The sequence below is a fragment of the Dermacentor andersoni genome, chromosome 2, assembly GCF_023375885.2.
Source record: "Dermacentor andersoni chromosome 2, qqDerAnde1_hic_scaffold, whole genome shotgun sequence".
In the NCBI taxonomy this organism is placed as follows: domain Eukaryota; kingdom Metazoa; phylum Arthropoda; class Arachnida; order Ixodida; family Ixodidae; genus Dermacentor; species Dermacentor andersoni.
In genome coordinates, this window is record NC_092815.1 from 94,779,630 (window position 1) to 94,798,026 (window position 18,397).

The 18,397-nt window shown below is 42.5% G+C and overlaps 1 protein-coding gene across 2 annotated transcripts in view; it reads right to left on the reverse strand.

The window, feature by feature from the left end:
• Positions 1 to 18,397, reverse strand: part of LOC126541611 (uncharacterized) — a 113,404-nt gene that overhangs the window by 13,537 nt on the left and 81,470 nt on the right. For both annotated transcript variants that reach the window (XM_055076782.2, XM_050188456.3), the window contains exons 8-13: positions 18,279 to 18,377; positions 11,675 to 11,773; positions 8,825 to 8,923; positions 6,643 to 6,741; positions 2,277 to 2,405; positions 1,661 to 1,913 (exon numbers count right to left, since the gene is read on the reverse strand). In XM_055076782.2, coding sequence (XP_054932757.1) covers positions 1,661 to 1,913; positions 2,277 to 2,405; positions 6,643 to 6,741; positions 8,825 to 8,923; positions 11,675 to 11,773; positions 18,279 to 18,377 — 778 coding nt within the window. The remainder of the gene's footprint in view (positions 1 to 1,660; positions 1,914 to 2,276; positions 2,406 to 6,642; positions 6,742 to 8,824; positions 8,924 to 11,674; positions 11,774 to 18,278; positions 18,378 to 18,397) is intronic.

Below are 18,397 nucleotides of genomic sequence, written 5' to 3' on the forward strand. Positions count from 1 at the left end.
GTGTACAAAGAGGAAAACTAACGTAGAAATGACATTAAATCTCCTGTACAAAGTTGAAATCTAATACGCACCCAACTTTTTGGGGCCTAAATGCACAATGTTGCACAATGGTGGCCGGTTTCTTAGCTTCGCCGCAATACATTTCTGTTGTGTGGTAAAGCATATGAACGCCGTAAAGGCGGTTTTGGTTTTGTATGCGATTGCACCACGCAGGCAATTTTCAGCCCAATTTTTATGGAAAAAAAAAAGAAAAAAGGCATTCATTACAATCGGGTAAATACTGTAATTACACATTAGAGAGTTCTCGAATAGGGGCCCCTATCTTTGTGGCCCCAAAGATCTTTGCGCACATGGCCTTTGCATCGTGCGCTTGAAGCACTTCGACGAACGAAAATGGAAGCTTCAACAAAAAGTAATCTAAAGCATAGCAAGATAATCACTTTTTAGATACGTGTTTTATCATTAATAACATGTCTGAGAACTAGTGTGCAGCATTTATAATAAATTAATGGTGTCATGTTAAACTCTAAATTCAATCTTGGCCGACTTGACGAGACAGGCCTCCCCATAGCAACAAGATGAATATGTGTTAGGCCTGGCGGCCTTCAAGTTCGACTACTGTTCAAAAAAACAACAATTTCTCGCTTAACCCTTTCACTTACATTAAATGAGCAAAAGCGAAAGCCTACGACATTGTTCATTGTTTTTGATGGTTGCAGGTTTTTAAGGACTGGGGTTGAATGTGGTACAAGGTGAGAGCCACTGCTTCGATGGATGCCGCCATGTTCGTTGACGAAAAACTATTGTGTCAAGTTTGGGTCGGAGCACTATTTCATTGAAATAGTGTTGCCAAAGCAAACGCTAAACTCTCTCTGCACCTCACGCATGCAGAGTGGCACTGATGTTCTCTTTCGGGCTGCAAGACCTTTGGGGCCCCTAGTTGAAAACTGTCTATTGTGAGCTACAATTATTGCTTGAACATCTACCTTGGGCAGGCCAGAAGTAGGCGTTTTCAACGGGAGACGACGTGTGTCCAACACATTCCCTGTCCCCTAAGCTCTGTCAAGATAGACACTGTCACTAATGGAGTTGCTATTGGGGTCACCATAGGGGTCAGGCACATGCGTTCTGGTTGGTCAAGTTCAAACTATTATGCGAAGAACAATTTTAGCATCGAAATAACAAAAGTTTGGGTCTATACAGGCACCGGCTGGGTAATTTGGTCAGGATCAAATTAACTGCAAAATCAAACTGCAGTCGAATTAACTGAAGTTGACTGTAGCACTAGGATGCATCCGGTGCCAGGTCATGCGAAATCTTACGAAAGGGCTACCATCACCAAAAATGATTGCGATGAGAATACTGCCCCAGGTCACTATAAATGCCTTGCCACACTAACACTTCACTCTTTTGATACAGCATCACTGTTATTGATGCTCTTTGTGGATCCCTCCACTTTGGAAGTCCATACATAAGGCTCTCAATATGAGATCTGTGGATCTTCAGCAGAGCGTGGCTCCATAAACAGGGATCCACGAACCACTATGTAAGACGCGCTGTACTAGGGCACAAATACACTAACTGAAATTTTGGCTGTGCTTAAGACACTTGGCCTCTGTAATACAATTACTGAGCAGTAGTACACAATGCAGCTGATTACCCGTGTACTGGTGTTCAATGGCTTTGATATGTTCAGGAGTGAATCCCCAGTGTCGGGCCAAATGTTTCCAGTCGTTGGGCATCAGCATTTCCTTGGCCAGGGTCCAGGACAAACGCTGCATTTGCTGCTGTCGCTGCTGCTGCAACTGTTCCCCGTCCTCGGCGTTCTCGGCACCAGAATGCTGCTGCTGGTCGCTTGCCACACTTTCCTCCTTGATGTCCACAAGACTGTTGCAAAACTGGCGGGTGCCAGGCTGAATTCATTCAAAAATAGGCAGTTTCAACCCAGTATTTACACTGTGCTCCATTCAGGTGCATGTACCCTTGCACATTGTGTACGTCCACTTAAAGGAAATTCCATCGTCCATTTGCACAGCACTCATGCCAGCAGCAGAAAGTGGAATAAAAACCTCACTACAGTGCCAAAAAAAAAAAAAAATTGAATACTTTCTCATTTCACAGTTGAAGTGGCTCTGTGCTGCTCATGTCTCCATAACAAATGCTTATTGAAAAAAAAGAAAGTGGCAAGCAGGCATGTATAGGCAATGACTCATGTAAAGACAGATTCACCAAAGAACATATAGAAATTGATTTTGTTCTCTCCAGGCTCGTCTCACCTGGAGTGTTGTAACTGACTGCTCTTTGACCTTGCTCCTGTGCTTGATCTCCCGTTCGGCCGTAATGAGCATATCCACTATTGCTGTATAGCTGCCACGTGCAGCTATGTAGAGCGCTGTGCGTCCACCCTGTCCACAAAAAAGTGAGATCTTGTTCCAATGCTCCATTCTAGAGTTTTAGGAAACTTTCTATGTGCACTAAAATTGTGTTCATATGGCATCAACATAAAAACAAAACCTTACCGCGACAACTAAACTTATGCAGTTTGAATACTTTCACTGCATTTTCCGACATATCTATCAAATCTTATTTGATAGATATGTCACAAGATCAGTAATAAAACAATGAGAAAAGCGCAAAGGTTAGATTTGCGTTGCCATAGTACTGATGTTTGTCCCATGATAATTTATTACATATGCTCACAACCACAGGACGCATTTATGCACATAACACACACAGGCTCAAATTAAAAGAAATTTTTTTACCCATTAGCTGGAATGTGCATCCAGATGCCTGCCCATACAACCACAAAATGGGAAGAAAGGCTAATGTGCCATGGTTGCATAAACAGGAATTATATTTAGTTTTCATTATGCACTCAATGTGATAGTGAAAGTGACTGTTTTCAGAGGATAGCAATAAAGTTGCAATGCAGGCACTTGCAGGATACAAACTTCAGACTGGAATGACATACATGAGACATCGCTAATAACTTCAATAACTACTTCCACAGTGTCCTTACCTATGCTGATGGACATGAATGCACACATAATAATAACTTGACATTTTGTGTTGACTCTGACTTCGTGCCAGAACCTTGTATTTTTCAATGCTGCTAAACCTGAAAACTAAATCCTCACTTGATTCCAATATAATCCCAAATATTTTTCTTTGTCGTTATGTAGAAATGCTCTCCAAGTTTCTTGGCATCAAATTTTGCACATTTTTTTTCATCTGCTTAACTCCCATCTTTCTGGGAGTTAAGCATTCCTGTCTTTGAAACAGAGATTCTTTGGTACTTACTAATTACAGACATACATCACTTACTCCATCGTGTCATAAGATGCTTGAGTACATCGATGCAAATTTTATAACTTGGTACTTAAACAAGAAAAGCATACTTTCCGCTCTGCAACACGGTTTTAGGAAAGGGTTTCCCACAGTCACGCAATTAGTAAGTTAATTTTTTTACAAGTATTCTGGATAAAAAAGGACAGCTTGATTTAATATTCTTAGATTTTAGTAAAGTGGCCGACCTTGTTTCACATGCTAAGCTCATTCATAAACTTAAATATATAGGTATTTCCCTATTCCTAATCAATTTAATTTCAGCATGGTTAACTAACTGCATGTAGTTTGTTATTATTAACAGGTTTGTCTCTAACCCATTACTGGTTTATTCAGGCATCTGTCAAGGAAGTGTTCTTGGGCCCTCATAACTTTTACTTTACATTAATGACACTGTTGGCATAGCTTTAAAGAACTGGTCCAAGTCAGGCTGTCTGCGGATGACTCCATTTTGTTCACTGAAGCCACTACTGCCAGTGATACTACTTCCAATGATCAGTGACTCTGAATGCTAACCTAAAGAGGATATTTGAATGGTGCAGCCAAATGGACATGAAGTTTAATGTTGATAAAGCTTTTATGAAACTAACCAACAAAAGTAATTTTTCTTTTCAGTAGAGCCTTCCATCTCATTCACTTACTCAAGTTGATGAATATAAGCACCTAGGTGTGATGACTACAACCAGAAACCTAAGTTATCTCTAACATCTGTGGCTCAGAATTATGTAAACTTTGTCTTTTAAGGTACAAATTAAAGTGCACTCCTGCCAAAGCTAAACTTTCAGCTTACTCGTCCATCATCAGATCTAAATTGAAATACTCGTGCATTATTTGGGAACTTTACACAAAACCTAACATTGACACCCTCAAGATGCTACAGTGCAAAGCTGTTCATTTTATTTTTCAAAATTTGATTGACAGACTCTACCACAGCCCTAATGAAAGAACAGAACATCTATACACTCCAGACATGGCATAAAATTAACTGATTAAAGTTTCCATTTTTACTTAACCATTTCAGTGTTGGGCCTTTTTGGAGGTGATGCATCCCCAGTGTTGGGTTTTTCCTCGGATATTATAAAATGAACATAACAGTTTATTTTTGGTAATGCAGAAGAGAAAAAATGACGTAGGTAATGGCAAATCTACTCTTATTATGGTTCTCGCATTCCTATTTTAGTTTTTTATTGCCTACATAGTTTTGTTCTAATATGCATGCTTTCGCAATAGTGTTGTCATGTCAAGGAAGAGCAAAAAAAGGAAACACTTGTATAAATGTACGACAGAGGACAGAAACATGCAAGAGTGGTGGCCTTGTGCTATGGTGCGATAACCTTTTAACGGAGGATCACCACGGTAGCAGTTTGCAATGTCCAGGAGCCACCCCTCCCATCTGTGGATGTGTGCTCCGTGTGGCACAATCACACCCACAGAGGGGCATGTTCCACAGTGCACTAACAAAAACCCAGACTGAGCAAGCTCAGAGAGATGAGAAAATATACTTTTTGAAATGTACAGCAGATGACGGAACTACCTAGGAGCTCACCAACTGTGTGTTACTGCACACATCTGACTGGAGAGAGTGGAGAATGTACAAGACAGAAACATAGAAACATACCAGTATGTCAGTGACACTGAAAACGTTAAACACAACCATTTTTTTTTCTTAACCCTGAAGCATACCTATGCCCTGTAACTATGAGACGAATGAGGAGTCATCATGACCACTCTTTAACTCCATACAACCCCAAATCGAACACAGTTATATACTTGAGTTTCCTCAAACAATAAGAGACTGAAACAAACTACTACCTGCCTTAAAAGGGAGCATTATTACTATTGATTTTATTAAGTTATAATACACCTGTGTGGTTTCTTTTTGGCTGTTTAGTTACAATTATGGTGCATGCTAATGATGTTATTAGTGTTTTTATTGGCCACTGCCTGTGTTAATTGTATGTATCTATGTTTGCTTTCTGCCTAATATGTTTACTATTGAACCATTTATCTCTTCCCATATATCTTCGTTGCTTATGTTCATAACTCGGATTTGTTTTTTATGTCGTCATTGAACTGCCCCTCTCGCTTGGGCCTATCAAGGCCTGCAGTATTCTGTAAATAAATAAATACCATCAAGGCGTTACTAGAGTAATGCAATAACTTTGGCACTGACGCATACACTGATGCACTGTTGCAGACTAGCACATGCTCGTGGTCAAGGTTCTGTGAAGCATCAAAGTTGCACGATGCTAAACAAGCTACTGTTATGATAGCCCATTCAAACCATGAAGTTAAGAAAGATACTGCAGTAAAACACGTTGTGGGGCTAGTTGGTGCATAGCTTTCAAAAGGTCAAGCGCCAATAGTGACGGCACACAAGAAGAAATACAGACAGGACAAGGCGCCTTGTCCTGTCTGTATTTCTTCTTGTGTGCTGTCACTATTGGCGCTTCACCTTAAGAAAGATATTCAAAAGATGAAGCTGCTGCTGCCACAGAAAAATATTAATCTCGTAGAGTTACACCTTAAGTGGCACTGATTTTCATGACAGTGCCCCTGACTACTGTACATGCAAGGCAGATTTTAAAACATGCCTAAGTATAGCATGGCATGCACACAGTAAAAGGCATGTGACACAACTCAGCATCCATATCGGTTCGACTCGGAAGGCAGCTCTGACTCTTATAACCAGTTGTAACCAGTTAGAACCTCTTAAAACCTCTTCAAGACCTTTCGGATGCAATTCTTGGTGTGGCTAGTCATACGTCAGACCACATCCAGAATCCTACTCCATGTCTCCTGCTCAACAGCACATGCATGAAGATAGGTACATAGAACAAACCAAACTCTAAAGGTATGTTCTGTAGGAATATGCACAACTTTTCATTGTCATACAGGCACCTAGTAGTATCAATAAGTGAACAGGCACCAGGACTGTCAAATGAGGAGAAGTACCCTCGAGCTGTCCACTACTTCAAATATATATTGTTCTGTTTCCGTAACTTAACTAGAGTTGCAGAGAGCACAGCAAACCTTGAAGGCGAGGACAGATTCACCTGTCCTTTTAACTTGGCCAGTGGCACAGGTAACTCAATTTTCTGGTGACGACACACTGTTCTATTCTCAGGTATTATATTGGCCAGTGTTGGTATCCAGAACACGTCATATCTTTTCAAAAGTACCACACTGTTTTATCTTGTAGCACTTAGCCAGCATAGTTATGCAGGATGCACTGCACTTCTGCAGTGACAAACTCAGAGCTCGCCTCCCTTCACGAAGCAGTGCTCGTGCACGCACCTTTTCAGGGAGGAAGAGGTCTGCCCCATGGCCCACCAACACCTGTACCACTTCAGTGAAGCCAAGCTCTGCTGCTATGTGAAGTGGTGTTTGTAGACGCTACAAAGAAGCAAACATTTCTCATGAAAACTTTCAAACCCTTAGTTTCTTCCCCTACTGTAGACAGAAAAAAAGAAAGAAAGAAAAAAGAAGGCACACCACACTGCTGAATAACAAACCATATATAAAGTTAAACCTGAATATAATGAAGTCGATAAAAGTGACAATTTTTTTCGTTATAGTTAAATATTGTTATACTGAAAATTCGACCTTTTATGCAATAAGTTCAGTCAGTTTTTTTTCTTACATGCGATGGGCTACAAAATTTTCTGAACTGTGAGGCAATCGGAAAAAGCAAATTTGAATCAGAAAAAAAGTCATCTTGTTTAATTTCAGAGTCGGTAATGAAAGATATGGTTTCATGGCCTGTCAGTGATATCTTCACATCGGTGGCATGAGGTGAAGCCAGCTATGCTTTTGCCTCCACTCTGTCCCTGCAACGGATAGCGTCACCTGCAGCGGGACAACACTACAGTCGAACCCGGCTATATCGAACTCGCAAAAAAATGCCTATCGGTATGATATAAAGCATCATTCAATATAAGCCTGCTAAAGAATTGGACGTCATAAAAGCACATACCATTTATAAGATCACTTTATTGATGAAACTAGCTTAGTTTTGCATGAAATAGTCCTGTATTTTCTTCTGCTTGGGCAATCTCACTGCCTGTGATGCATGCACTTCGCCACATTGTCTAAAGAGTTGGAGCAGCTGAGGCCACAACCTTCTATATTCGCGTAGAAGCACCGGACTAGTGCGAATGCACCAATCAGCTCGGAGGCTGTAGGCAACGGACCGTCGTTGCTTTCCTCATTGTGCCCACTTTCACTTGTGCTCGGTACAATGTCAGCAATGTAGCCTTCGTTTTTCAGGCACTCCCGTGGTCACGACACCATCATCCGCACTCACAAACTTGTCCAACACTTCTGGAAATTGACAGCTTGCTCCAAACCTCAGCAACACCGGCAACGGCTTCGTCGCATTCATCAGAATTTACAGTCATCACCGAGCATACGGAAGTCGGCACGTCTGAAGCAATTTTGGATTAACCACTGTGCATACAACTGGCTGTGCATACACGTCGGGCACTATGGGCACCAGATCATGAGTTTGGCCGCGTTAGCCCTAATCTCCCCTTATTCTTCAAGATCGTGCTGAGAGGGCTCCTCGGAATCTTGCATGCTGCGGGGTCATCTGACTTCTCACCGCGTTCGACCCGATTTATGATTTCGAGCTTCATGCCGAAAGGCGAATTTTGCTGCTTCATCACGGCAACACTGCGGGAGAAGGCCCACAAGACGCAAACACGATGAACCAGAAAAGCAGCAAGACAATTCGTACTTGCGCCATCTTGCACGATGAGGGCACAAGAGCCTCTGATTGGTTGTCTGAGCAAGCACTGCGGGTGGGACAGGATCATTTTTTGTGGGGGGGGGTATCGACGGCTCGCCCGAGGCAGCGTGACATCAGCACGATCACGGTAGGGAGAACGGTTGAATGGAGCCACGCCGCCGGGTTTCCCTGTTACCGCGAGGGAAAGCTAACTTCTGGGGGCACTTTTCCGCCGCTTGACGTTCGATATATCAGGAGTCGCTGCTATTTTTGTTCGATGTAAGCATAATTTTTGCTATATATACTCATTGTAACTATACCGTGTTCAGAAATTGTTCTATATATTGAATAATTCGATGTAAACGGGTTCGATATAGTCAGGTTTGACTGTATAATGAAAAGCACCAGCAGTACAGAGTGAATGCTTCGCCTGCCTCTCACTTCAACGCGTATCTAAAACTCTTAGATTACACAACCTTCAGTACTAAATGCGCGGGAGGACAGTGCACAGGATCTCGCACCATCTCAGCATGCCCATTCGTTGCACACGCAGCAGATTACCGCTAAAACATAGACGCAAGCTACGTATGTGCTCAGCTGCACATACAACACACAAGGTAACACACAAGGCATACTTTTTCTCAATAATTTCACGAGACATTCTGACTAGTCATCAGCATCACTACAAAGCGCAGGTACAGAGATAAGGTGCCTACTTTTCATTTCAGAAAGTGTCGGACTGAAACTCACATTGTTGGTTGCATTCACCAGTGCGCCTTTCTTCACCAGTAAGTCGACCATGTGGGCATGGCAACCCAGAACGGCTAGGTGCAAAGGCATGTTACCATGCTGAAATGCGAGGGCAAGGGACAGCAGGTCAACATGTCAAGGTCACTAATCCAGACTACTCATATCTAGTATCTGATATATGACAAAAAGCACAAAGCTATCAGGAGGCATGGGACGAAAAATAGAAACATTATATACAGTCAAATGCCTCTGCTACAAGATGTCCTGTTTAATTGAAGGTTCATTATGGTTTGGCTGAATTCCTATCTTTTATATGTATTGTGAACGCCTCTACAACAAATACCGCTACAACGAATTTGCCTGTACAACGAAGGAATCATGCATACGCAACGGCTGAATTCTTTCTTTACAATGAACGGCACGTTCCATAGCTGCTACTGCTCTCCGCAAACGCAACTGAGCTGTGCTCTGCACTAGTGCCAACACAGCGCTAACGACACACACCGTGCTGATATCAGGGAGTGTTATGGTCCTGCTGCATGCAGTGCTCCAGGAATCATTAAACTCGTTAGCTGCTTGTTGTAACACAGTAGCGGGTGTGATGGCTGATGAATACATCGCATTTGATGACGATGTAAAAATGTACTCGGAACTGATGACCTACAATGTCGTCAAAGCCATCTAGGGCCCAAAGGACATGAATGTCAACGAAGCCAACAGTGATGAAGAGCCTGTAAAAGCGAAGTGATAGCGACAAAGGAATTGATAGCATCATTTGACGATCTGCAGCTTTGGCTTGCATCGCTTCAGCATTTTGCCACTGAGGATGGTGTGTACCTTGGAGTAGTAAGTTTGGCTGTAGTCGCACATTGCATGAGATAAAGCGCAACACAATAAGATTAGCGACTTAGTTCACTATATCTCCCTTGAACTCATGTTAAATAATGATTTTTGTCTTGTTGAATGTGCTGAGCATGCTTCATTGTGAGCCGTACAGTGCGATAGCTTTTCAATGAAGTGCCCTGTATAACGAAGAATAGGACTTCCTTATAAAGGCATTTGACTATTATAAATAAAGACATCAAAACTAGTTTGTTGATAATTCACACTGTTTTTGTACAGTGCACAGAGTGCACAGACTTGGAAAAGAAACAAAACACAGCATATGCACTTTATGCTTCTCCGCATAAATATGCTGCTTGCACTACACAAAACAATATAAAGACAGTAATTTCTATTAGCACAAGCTCCAACCTTTCCTTCAATGTTTTACTCCTTACCGTGAAAGTATGTAATCTATGCACTAAATTGCTGTTTGTTTTAGGCTCCGAATGTTTTAATAGGCATGGCTTTAAATATGGCCATTTGTCCATTGTAGTTCTGGTACGTAACATACCAATTAAATAAAGCTCTAAAGTTACTTGCAGCAAAAAAGTTAAATTATTATTTTTAACTGAAGCTTCTGTTGGTCCCATACATTACTAAAATGTACAAGTGAAACAATTATTTCAGTTTTAGTGGTGCCTACATGTGGAGACAATGGATGAGATGTACACAGTGGTCCTTTATGAAAGAGAACACACAAGCGTATCGACTGTGCTCTGTGGAGGCTGCTTAGGGAGCCAGCACAAGGCAGCAAGAGGAAGCATGTCTGCTTGTGGCATCATCTATTGGCGGCCAGAATAACTAGACACGGCTGAAAGGCAAGCGCCTGCTGGACTCTCTCCCACGCTACACAGATGCGCAAGGGGCGGGGCCTGCAGCTCAGCGTCTGCTGCTAGCAAACTGCACTCAGTATGCTAGCACATTGTAAACGTGGAAGTGCCAGCACATGCTTGTTATTTAATAAGTACTCCCAGTGTACTCTTTGCAGTAGGCAGCTCTGGCTCGCTGTTTCCCTGTGTAGCATGAATAAACCTTACCCGATTCAGAGGAGTTTAGGAGAGAGTGATTCACTCGAGTCAACCTTTGGTTGTGGCAATTAAACCTAATTAATTTGTTCATTCATTAAATACGTGAATCATCCGTATAATGGTGATGCTTGCTTGATTACTTAACAAATTACGCTTAATTAAATGTATGATGAAGACATTTGTATAAACAATTAATTCATAATTAATATTGCTTAATCAGGGTAAACTAATTTCCAGCACCCTTAATTATTCTTGATTAGGCTCCATTGATTTAACCTTAGTTACTCTTGATTAGCAATTAAACATAAATTAAGTTTAATTAGCCTCACTATTCTTAATTGCCCTCAATTAATAATAATTACACTTAACTAATTACTTTTATACCTCTTCAGTACTCACTATACATAGTCATAAATCTCAGTAGTCATACATAGTCATAAGGCATTCTCATATATACTTCCATAGGACCCCACGCATACCTATGCATGGAGTGCATCGTGTCACACGTTGCAGACAGACAGACAGACACAGACAGATGGATGGATGGACATATTCCCGAGGGAAGTAGCCCTAGAATTTACGCATTAATATACGCTGGAAGTACCTAATAACTACCGAGCGTATGTTAGCACTTCCACGTCTCCTGTGTGCTCGCGTACCCAGCACGGTTTGCTAGCAGCAGATGCTGAACTGCAGGCCCCGCTCCTTGCTCAACAGTCATGCAGAGCGGTTGTCCAGCTAATTCGAGCAGGCACGTGCCTATCGGCCATGCCTGGTTACCCTGGCTGTCAATAGATGACATCAAAAGCGGACATTCTTTGTCTTGCTACCACTTGCTGGCGCTCTAAACAGCCACTGTCGAGCACAGGCCACATGCTCGTGCGTTCGCTTTCATAAAGGACCATTGTGTACCACCAAATGGAAGATGTGTACTCACCTTATCTTTGACAGTGAGTGAAGCTTTGAACTGCAGCAATGTTTCTACCACATCAAGGTGGCCCAATGAAGCTGCAATGTGAAGTGCAGTTCGCGCTTTCTGTAAATGCGAGAGAAGACAGAACTCAGAGTGACTTCTTAAGTGAAAATGGATAGTTCCACACTTCCAAACAGTCAAGGTCTTTGCTTGCTGGTACAGTAGACTTCGTTAATTCGACTATGCTTAATTCGATTTTTCGGTTAATTCGATCTCGACCAGAGGTCCTGGCCAGTGCCCATACATTTCTACAGGACCAACAGGACCAAACATTTTTATTTTGGTTGTGAAATTAGCCTTCGCCAGATCATTTGAACTTGGCTGGTCATCATGCATGAGCCCGACTCCATTTGTGACCACAGTTGGTGACACCGCAAGCTGCAATGTCCGTCTTGGCCGTGCTTAGGGCACAGTGAATGCGTCAAACAGACGCCACCTTCCACCAGAAACACCTATTTTCAGCCTGCCCCAGAAAGATTTTAAAGTGAGAATGGTAGCTCACAATGAATAATTACAGTATTTACCTGACTCTAATGTGCACCTTCTTTTCAAAAAATAATTTCATCTGAATATTGCTTGGGAAGTGCAATCTGATACAATACCAAAACTGCATTCATGATGTTCAAACACCAAAGCCAGCTTCGCTATTGCCCTCACAAGATGGTGACCATGGATGGCCACAGATAGTTTTTTCTCATAGCATGACGACGACTACACGCCACTTTCAGTTTGATTATGAAAACACATTCAAACAATGTTATTTTACATGTTAAGCAGCAACAAAGCATGTCATGTGTTCTTGGTGTTCCGGAGAATACCACGCATTGCGGGATAACTGGCAAAGTGGTTAGTTTTGATGTGGGCCACAATCTTGCTTGTGATTGTCATGGTGTTGTTTAATAAATGCAGACTATCAAATGCACTGTACGACTGTACAAACAATGACATGCTGTGGTTCTAGACAGCAATGAACTGCTGTCTGAAAGTCATGACGATGGACATTAGGCAAACAAACTTCCATTCCGTGAAGATAAAGTTTGCTGGGTTCGTCTTTTCTTTATTGTCAGAATCGGAAACATGGTAAGTGTTCTTTTGTTAAAATATCTGGTGCACATTCAATGTTTAGCTTGTATTTGGAGTTATAAAATGATATCCATGTTAATTTTTTACTCTGAACCCATAAAAGGTAGTTGCGCATTTGATATATGGGGCGTTTTCAAAATTGGGACAAATACTGCTGGTGAATCAGTGGTGTGAATTAAATACAGCCAGTGCTCTGGCTATGTGCGACTCAGTCTGCGCAGCTCTTTAATGAATGTTTTTGACACCAACTTGGGTAACTAGGTATGTGCCACTCTACAATGACAAAAAAGATTCCTTAAATTTCTCCAATGCCAAGAGGAATTGAACCCACATCACAAAGGTTCTTCAAGGACAGCAACCCGATGCTTTAGCAGGTTGTGCCACAAATTCACTGGGTATGTGACACTTTTCAATGAATGTCTTTCACACCAATGCTTTAGCGAACTGTGCCATGAATGCACAGGTGTGTGTCACTCTTCAATGAACATCTCGCCAACTTGGGTCACTGAGTACCATATTCACTCGTATCTAACGTGCACTTTTCCCCCCATAAAATGGGTCCAAAAATTGTGTTTGCGTTAGAATCGAGTACGACCCTGAATCTGTGTTGCCATATGGCCAAATGGCCATATGGCAAAAATGGCCACCTCGTGCACGCTTCGAGCCTAGCTGCTGCAGCTTCCTCCATGTGCTGTAGTATATGTGCTTGGGTTAGTCCACTGTCCGTCTTCCCATTTTCTGTGTTTGCTTTATCAGCATGGAAGTGCCGAGTGCGAAGACATGTCGAGTGTTCATCACGATGCCGCAATTAAAAGGAAAGTGATCACATCTGCACAGACCGGTGGAAATTGGGCTGCATCACGAGCGTCCGGAGTTCCCGAAACTTGCGTTAGGGACTGGCGCAAACAGGAGAGGCGTTCTACTCCGGCAGCTGCTATCTTGAAGGCGATCTGTGATGGAGACAATCTGTGCATCTAGGAACACCGCGCTGTGTTCTCGTCGCTTAGTTCAAGCTAAAGCGAGAGGCTGCACAAAGGTCAATTCGCTCGCTCCTGCTACTGCACTTTCTCACTCCTGCGTTCTGATAAACATTTTCCGCGGTCATTGAGTGAGACGTCTTCATGTTTGCTTGTGTATGCGTGACACCATGCTTGTTAATCTAGTTAGTAAGCAAATAATGTTTAAAAGTTTATACAGCCAATAAAACTACTATCCTTACTTTTCGTATAGCTGTCTACTAATTTGCTATCACAATCGATGCTTCGCCTTTTGGGCGAAACTGCCTCTTTTTTTATTTATTGCAACTTTAGTGCACTGGAAGTATATTTTTGTTTTTCCAAAGGAGAGAAAGTTGTATTCCTGTATGAAATAATGAAGTGCACGGTACTGTAAAGGACTTTTCTTTTTTAGGTCACGGCAAACAGGTACGCGTTACAAATGAGGGGTTTTTTTTTTTTCCTTCTTTTGGTCACGGAAAACGGGTGCGCGTTACAATCGAGGGGGCATTAGAATCGAGTAAATACGTTATGTGCCACTGAATGTGCAGAAAGCAAGGGAACAAATCTCAGTGTTTGCAGTCGCTGAAGCGCCATGCTTCTCATCTCAGAGGCCATGTGCAGACTTCTAAGCAGCACCACTATATGGCACAGCGTGTCCAGAAAGAAGAGCAGTTGCCACATGACATGTTTCCAAGCGTTCATATGCATCAGTGCAGCATGCATTTTGTAGGCTATGTGCAGGCATCGCAGCAGCAGCACTAGATGGCATTGAGTGTTCTTCGGGAAGTGCAAAATAGGGATCCGGCTGCAGTACACAACTAATACATAACTCGTTTCGACGGTGGCAATACATTCTGTTGCTATATTGATTCAATGCTAAACACAATACCGTCAACAGTCGTCTTGAGATGGGCGCTGCCAATTTTTTTTTACCTCTTGTTTAATTAGAGCCACCGGATAATTCTCAATTGATTTCGTCAGTCTTGTCAGGGTCAAATTAATGTAAGTTGACTGTAGAAGCCAAAGTAACGCAATACCAACAAGGGTGAGTGAGCAGATGGTTTCAGACATGGAGGAATCAACTACAAAAACTTCATTTTTCATCATTGTGCATTGAGTAGTGTTAATCAATGTATATATGTATCAAAACATAGGTACAGTGCGCTCACATTAAGACAAGCTCAAAGATGCTAATGAAAATCAGTACGTCTTATCAGAATTTGTCTTAATAAAAATTATCCACACAACTAAATATCTAACATCCATGGTACAGTCAAATATCCATGCCACAAAATAAGTGAACCAGCATTAAAATTTAAAGGCAGATGTAAAAAGAGATTCTTATTGAATTTTTATGATACAAAGTGTTGTTTAATGCACTCTTAAGCAATTGAGTAATTGTTGCTCGCTGGTGCTGTGTGGACTTGTGTACTATCACAAGAGCTGACATATAAGAAGCCTAGGTTGCTAAAAGATTCTTGAATGCCCTCATCATGGTAAAAAAAAATGCAAAAGTATTCATGGCATTATCAGCTGTATCATGTGTGAACCTTGAAGACCACCTCAATTATTGTTTCTAGCTACAGGTTTCCACGTCATCACCGACGTTGGCGTAGCTGTTTTGACCGCAGAAGCACCATTTGCTTCTCATGCGTCTAGCTAATTCCAGTCCCAAGTCTGCTGAGTAAAGGGGCTCTCAAAGACTTTTCAAGCCAGTGTCTTTCTGTTGCAGGTTACGTAGATGCATCACTACATTCCTCCCGACTGCATTATTGCCCAGTGGCACTCACCAGCAGCACCATCGATGCCACCACTTACTCCTCTGTGACTGGTTAAAAACAAAGTTGCGTGTAACCACTGCACTGCAGCAAAACATGATAAATTAAGATGCAATTTTATTTTTGTTTGCTTTACTTTTTATATTAACACAAACAGATGCAGTCGGAAAAGAAAATGCTACAAACACGGCAGGAGGTACTGACTGTTCTTTCGCCTCTGGCCTCTGAACACAAAAGCTTCTCTTCTCGCTTGTGTACCCGTGTGAGCAGCCTTACCGCCTAGTTGCCTCATTTTGCACCTTGCATTTTGCACTCATAAGTGTTGTTGAAGTGGCGCAGGTTTCTCACACCAGTGCATTGTTGTTTGCAGTGCCATAGTGAACTGTACCTGACCTGAAGAAAAGAGATATCGCACAGGCCCAGGTTGCTCGACCATTAGTGGAAAACATGAAATGTGCTAGAATGCACGAAGGTGTTTTTTTACCGCGGTAACAGACACTATCAGCGTACCAGAGTAACCGGAGTCCATGAACATAGAACATGTAGGCAACCATGGAGTGCAGACTTCCATTATGTAGGTGCTTTGAGCTCTTACCATTGGCTGCAAGGGGTTACACCAGTGGGTGAGCGAAATGAGCACGGAAGATTGCAAAATTTGAGTTCAGGGAATGAATGCTTTTTTCGTGTATTTTGAAATTTCTTGGTTGAATAACCTCGGACTACATACCCCTATCACTGCCATTCTTCTTGCACTTATCTCTCCAACCGTCAACCTACACAACCTGCGAACAAAAAATGGTTGCTTGAAAAGTGTTCAAGGGCTCCTTTAAGGCCACTTGCCGGCATCAGTGGTGGATGTGGAAGTTTGGCTCAACCAAATGAACACTTCGTGCTAAGCAGACATTTTTTTCATTGGGTCTAATTGAAACCAACCAAATGTTTGCATTTTGTTCCCCACATGTTAAAATTATTTAATGGGAGTCTACAGTAATTAGTAAGCGATACATGCACCAAGCAACAATGCAACAACACACAAAGCATGTAGGACCTTTACTTGAAAGTGACCTCTTGTTGAACATCACTTGTAGCATGCACTAACTTTGGCTACATCAGCAGAAGTGAGCATGAAAAAGGGCAGTGTCAACGAAGTGTTGACGCTAAAGAAGACAACATCGACATACATGGTTGTTCAACTGATTTGATGATTAAGTGTTGATTATATGCATCTATTCTGTCTCTTTTTCACGTTTACTATTCACTTAATTAATTTCATAACATATCCTATTTCACACACAATTACAATGATGCCCATCGGGTCTCCTTGGTCGTCACCCTACATAGGAGACGCTCACATTTTTCAGACATCTCGGCAGCCATGCATCTGTCTTGGGCGATGCTTTTCTGATAGGGCCCCCAAACATTGCTTGACGTCCTGCGGCTCCTGGCAGGCACAATATGAAACATGCATTTGGGCGGGACATTGAGTTGGATACATCAGAGATGACGGGCAAGTTGGATACGTCACACTGGCGATGCCAGAATCGTCCAAGATTTGCCCCTTCTATAGTTTGGAGTGTTGAACATGGTCCGCAGCAGCACAGCGATTAGCTGTTGCCACAGCACAACTGCACGGCAAGCAAGTGTTTTATCAGTTGGCGAAGGTGCAAACTGAGCATGCTCTCTTTACTCCATTCGAACTGTAGGCCAGCATGCTGCCAGCCAGCCAAGCTGACGCACGATGCACTCTGGTCTAGCAGCTTCGATGTGAGATAAGACATGTTCTATTCCCGCGCCATCTGCACCAAAGCATGCCGAACGTGGCCAGTCATGCTGAATGCACTAGGCGCTAGACTGTATGAGTGTCTCCTTTTCACTAGCATAGTGAAACTGCGCCGTTCAGTCATGCTATGCTGACACACACAGAAATACTGCGCTGCACTAGAGCTTTCTCAATGCCAGCAACAGAGATGATCAGTGGGGTCAGTACACCACTTTCGTCTCCACACGCACTCAATGACAGCGTGCATGCGCACTCAGACGTGCTCCTCCGACCGAGCTCTACTCCAGCCCCCACCCCCCGAACTCTAGCCTCGATGTGCGTGCCTGGCCTCCCACCATGCGCAGCAGCGAGCACGCAGCAGCGAGCACGCAGCAAGGCACCCTATTGAATTAGGGCACGACATCTAGCAGAGGGCATGACAGTTAAGTTAGATGGCACTTGGTGGCGGCATGGCAGAGGGCAACAGTGACTCAGAGACCCGCATCTTATCCTATTTATGGCTACTTGCATTTGTTTTTTAGTTATCCTTAGTTGTTGACAATTGCTAAGTATTCTCAGAATGACGAGGTATGCTTTAATACCATTGTCATGCTCATACAACATCCACAAGTCACTTAACCAACCGTTTCTTTCTAGAAATGGTTACAAGATACGCAGATCCCAGGTACACTAAGCTTCTTTGACCCGCTAAGAAGACCTTGCCTTCAAAAAATTGTAAGTGGTTACATGTCCCAAAAGTTACAGCCTGATAATACAATGATGATAACACAACAATGATAGCCAGTGATAACACAGTGTCCATGTGCATTTACGGGGTGGTTAACAGAAATGTAACGCCACTATGTTACATCTTACAAAAGCAAAAGTTGTTCCAGAACACTTCTGTCCATTAATCATAGAAATCCGGAATGCCAGAATGTCGCACTTACAGCATCAGTGATAGAAGCATCACAGCCATGTTCTAAAAGGATCTGCACAGCTGCCTGATGGCCATTCTGTGCTGCTAAGTGCAAAGGTGTGCTCCTCTCCTGCAAATAAAAAAAAAGAA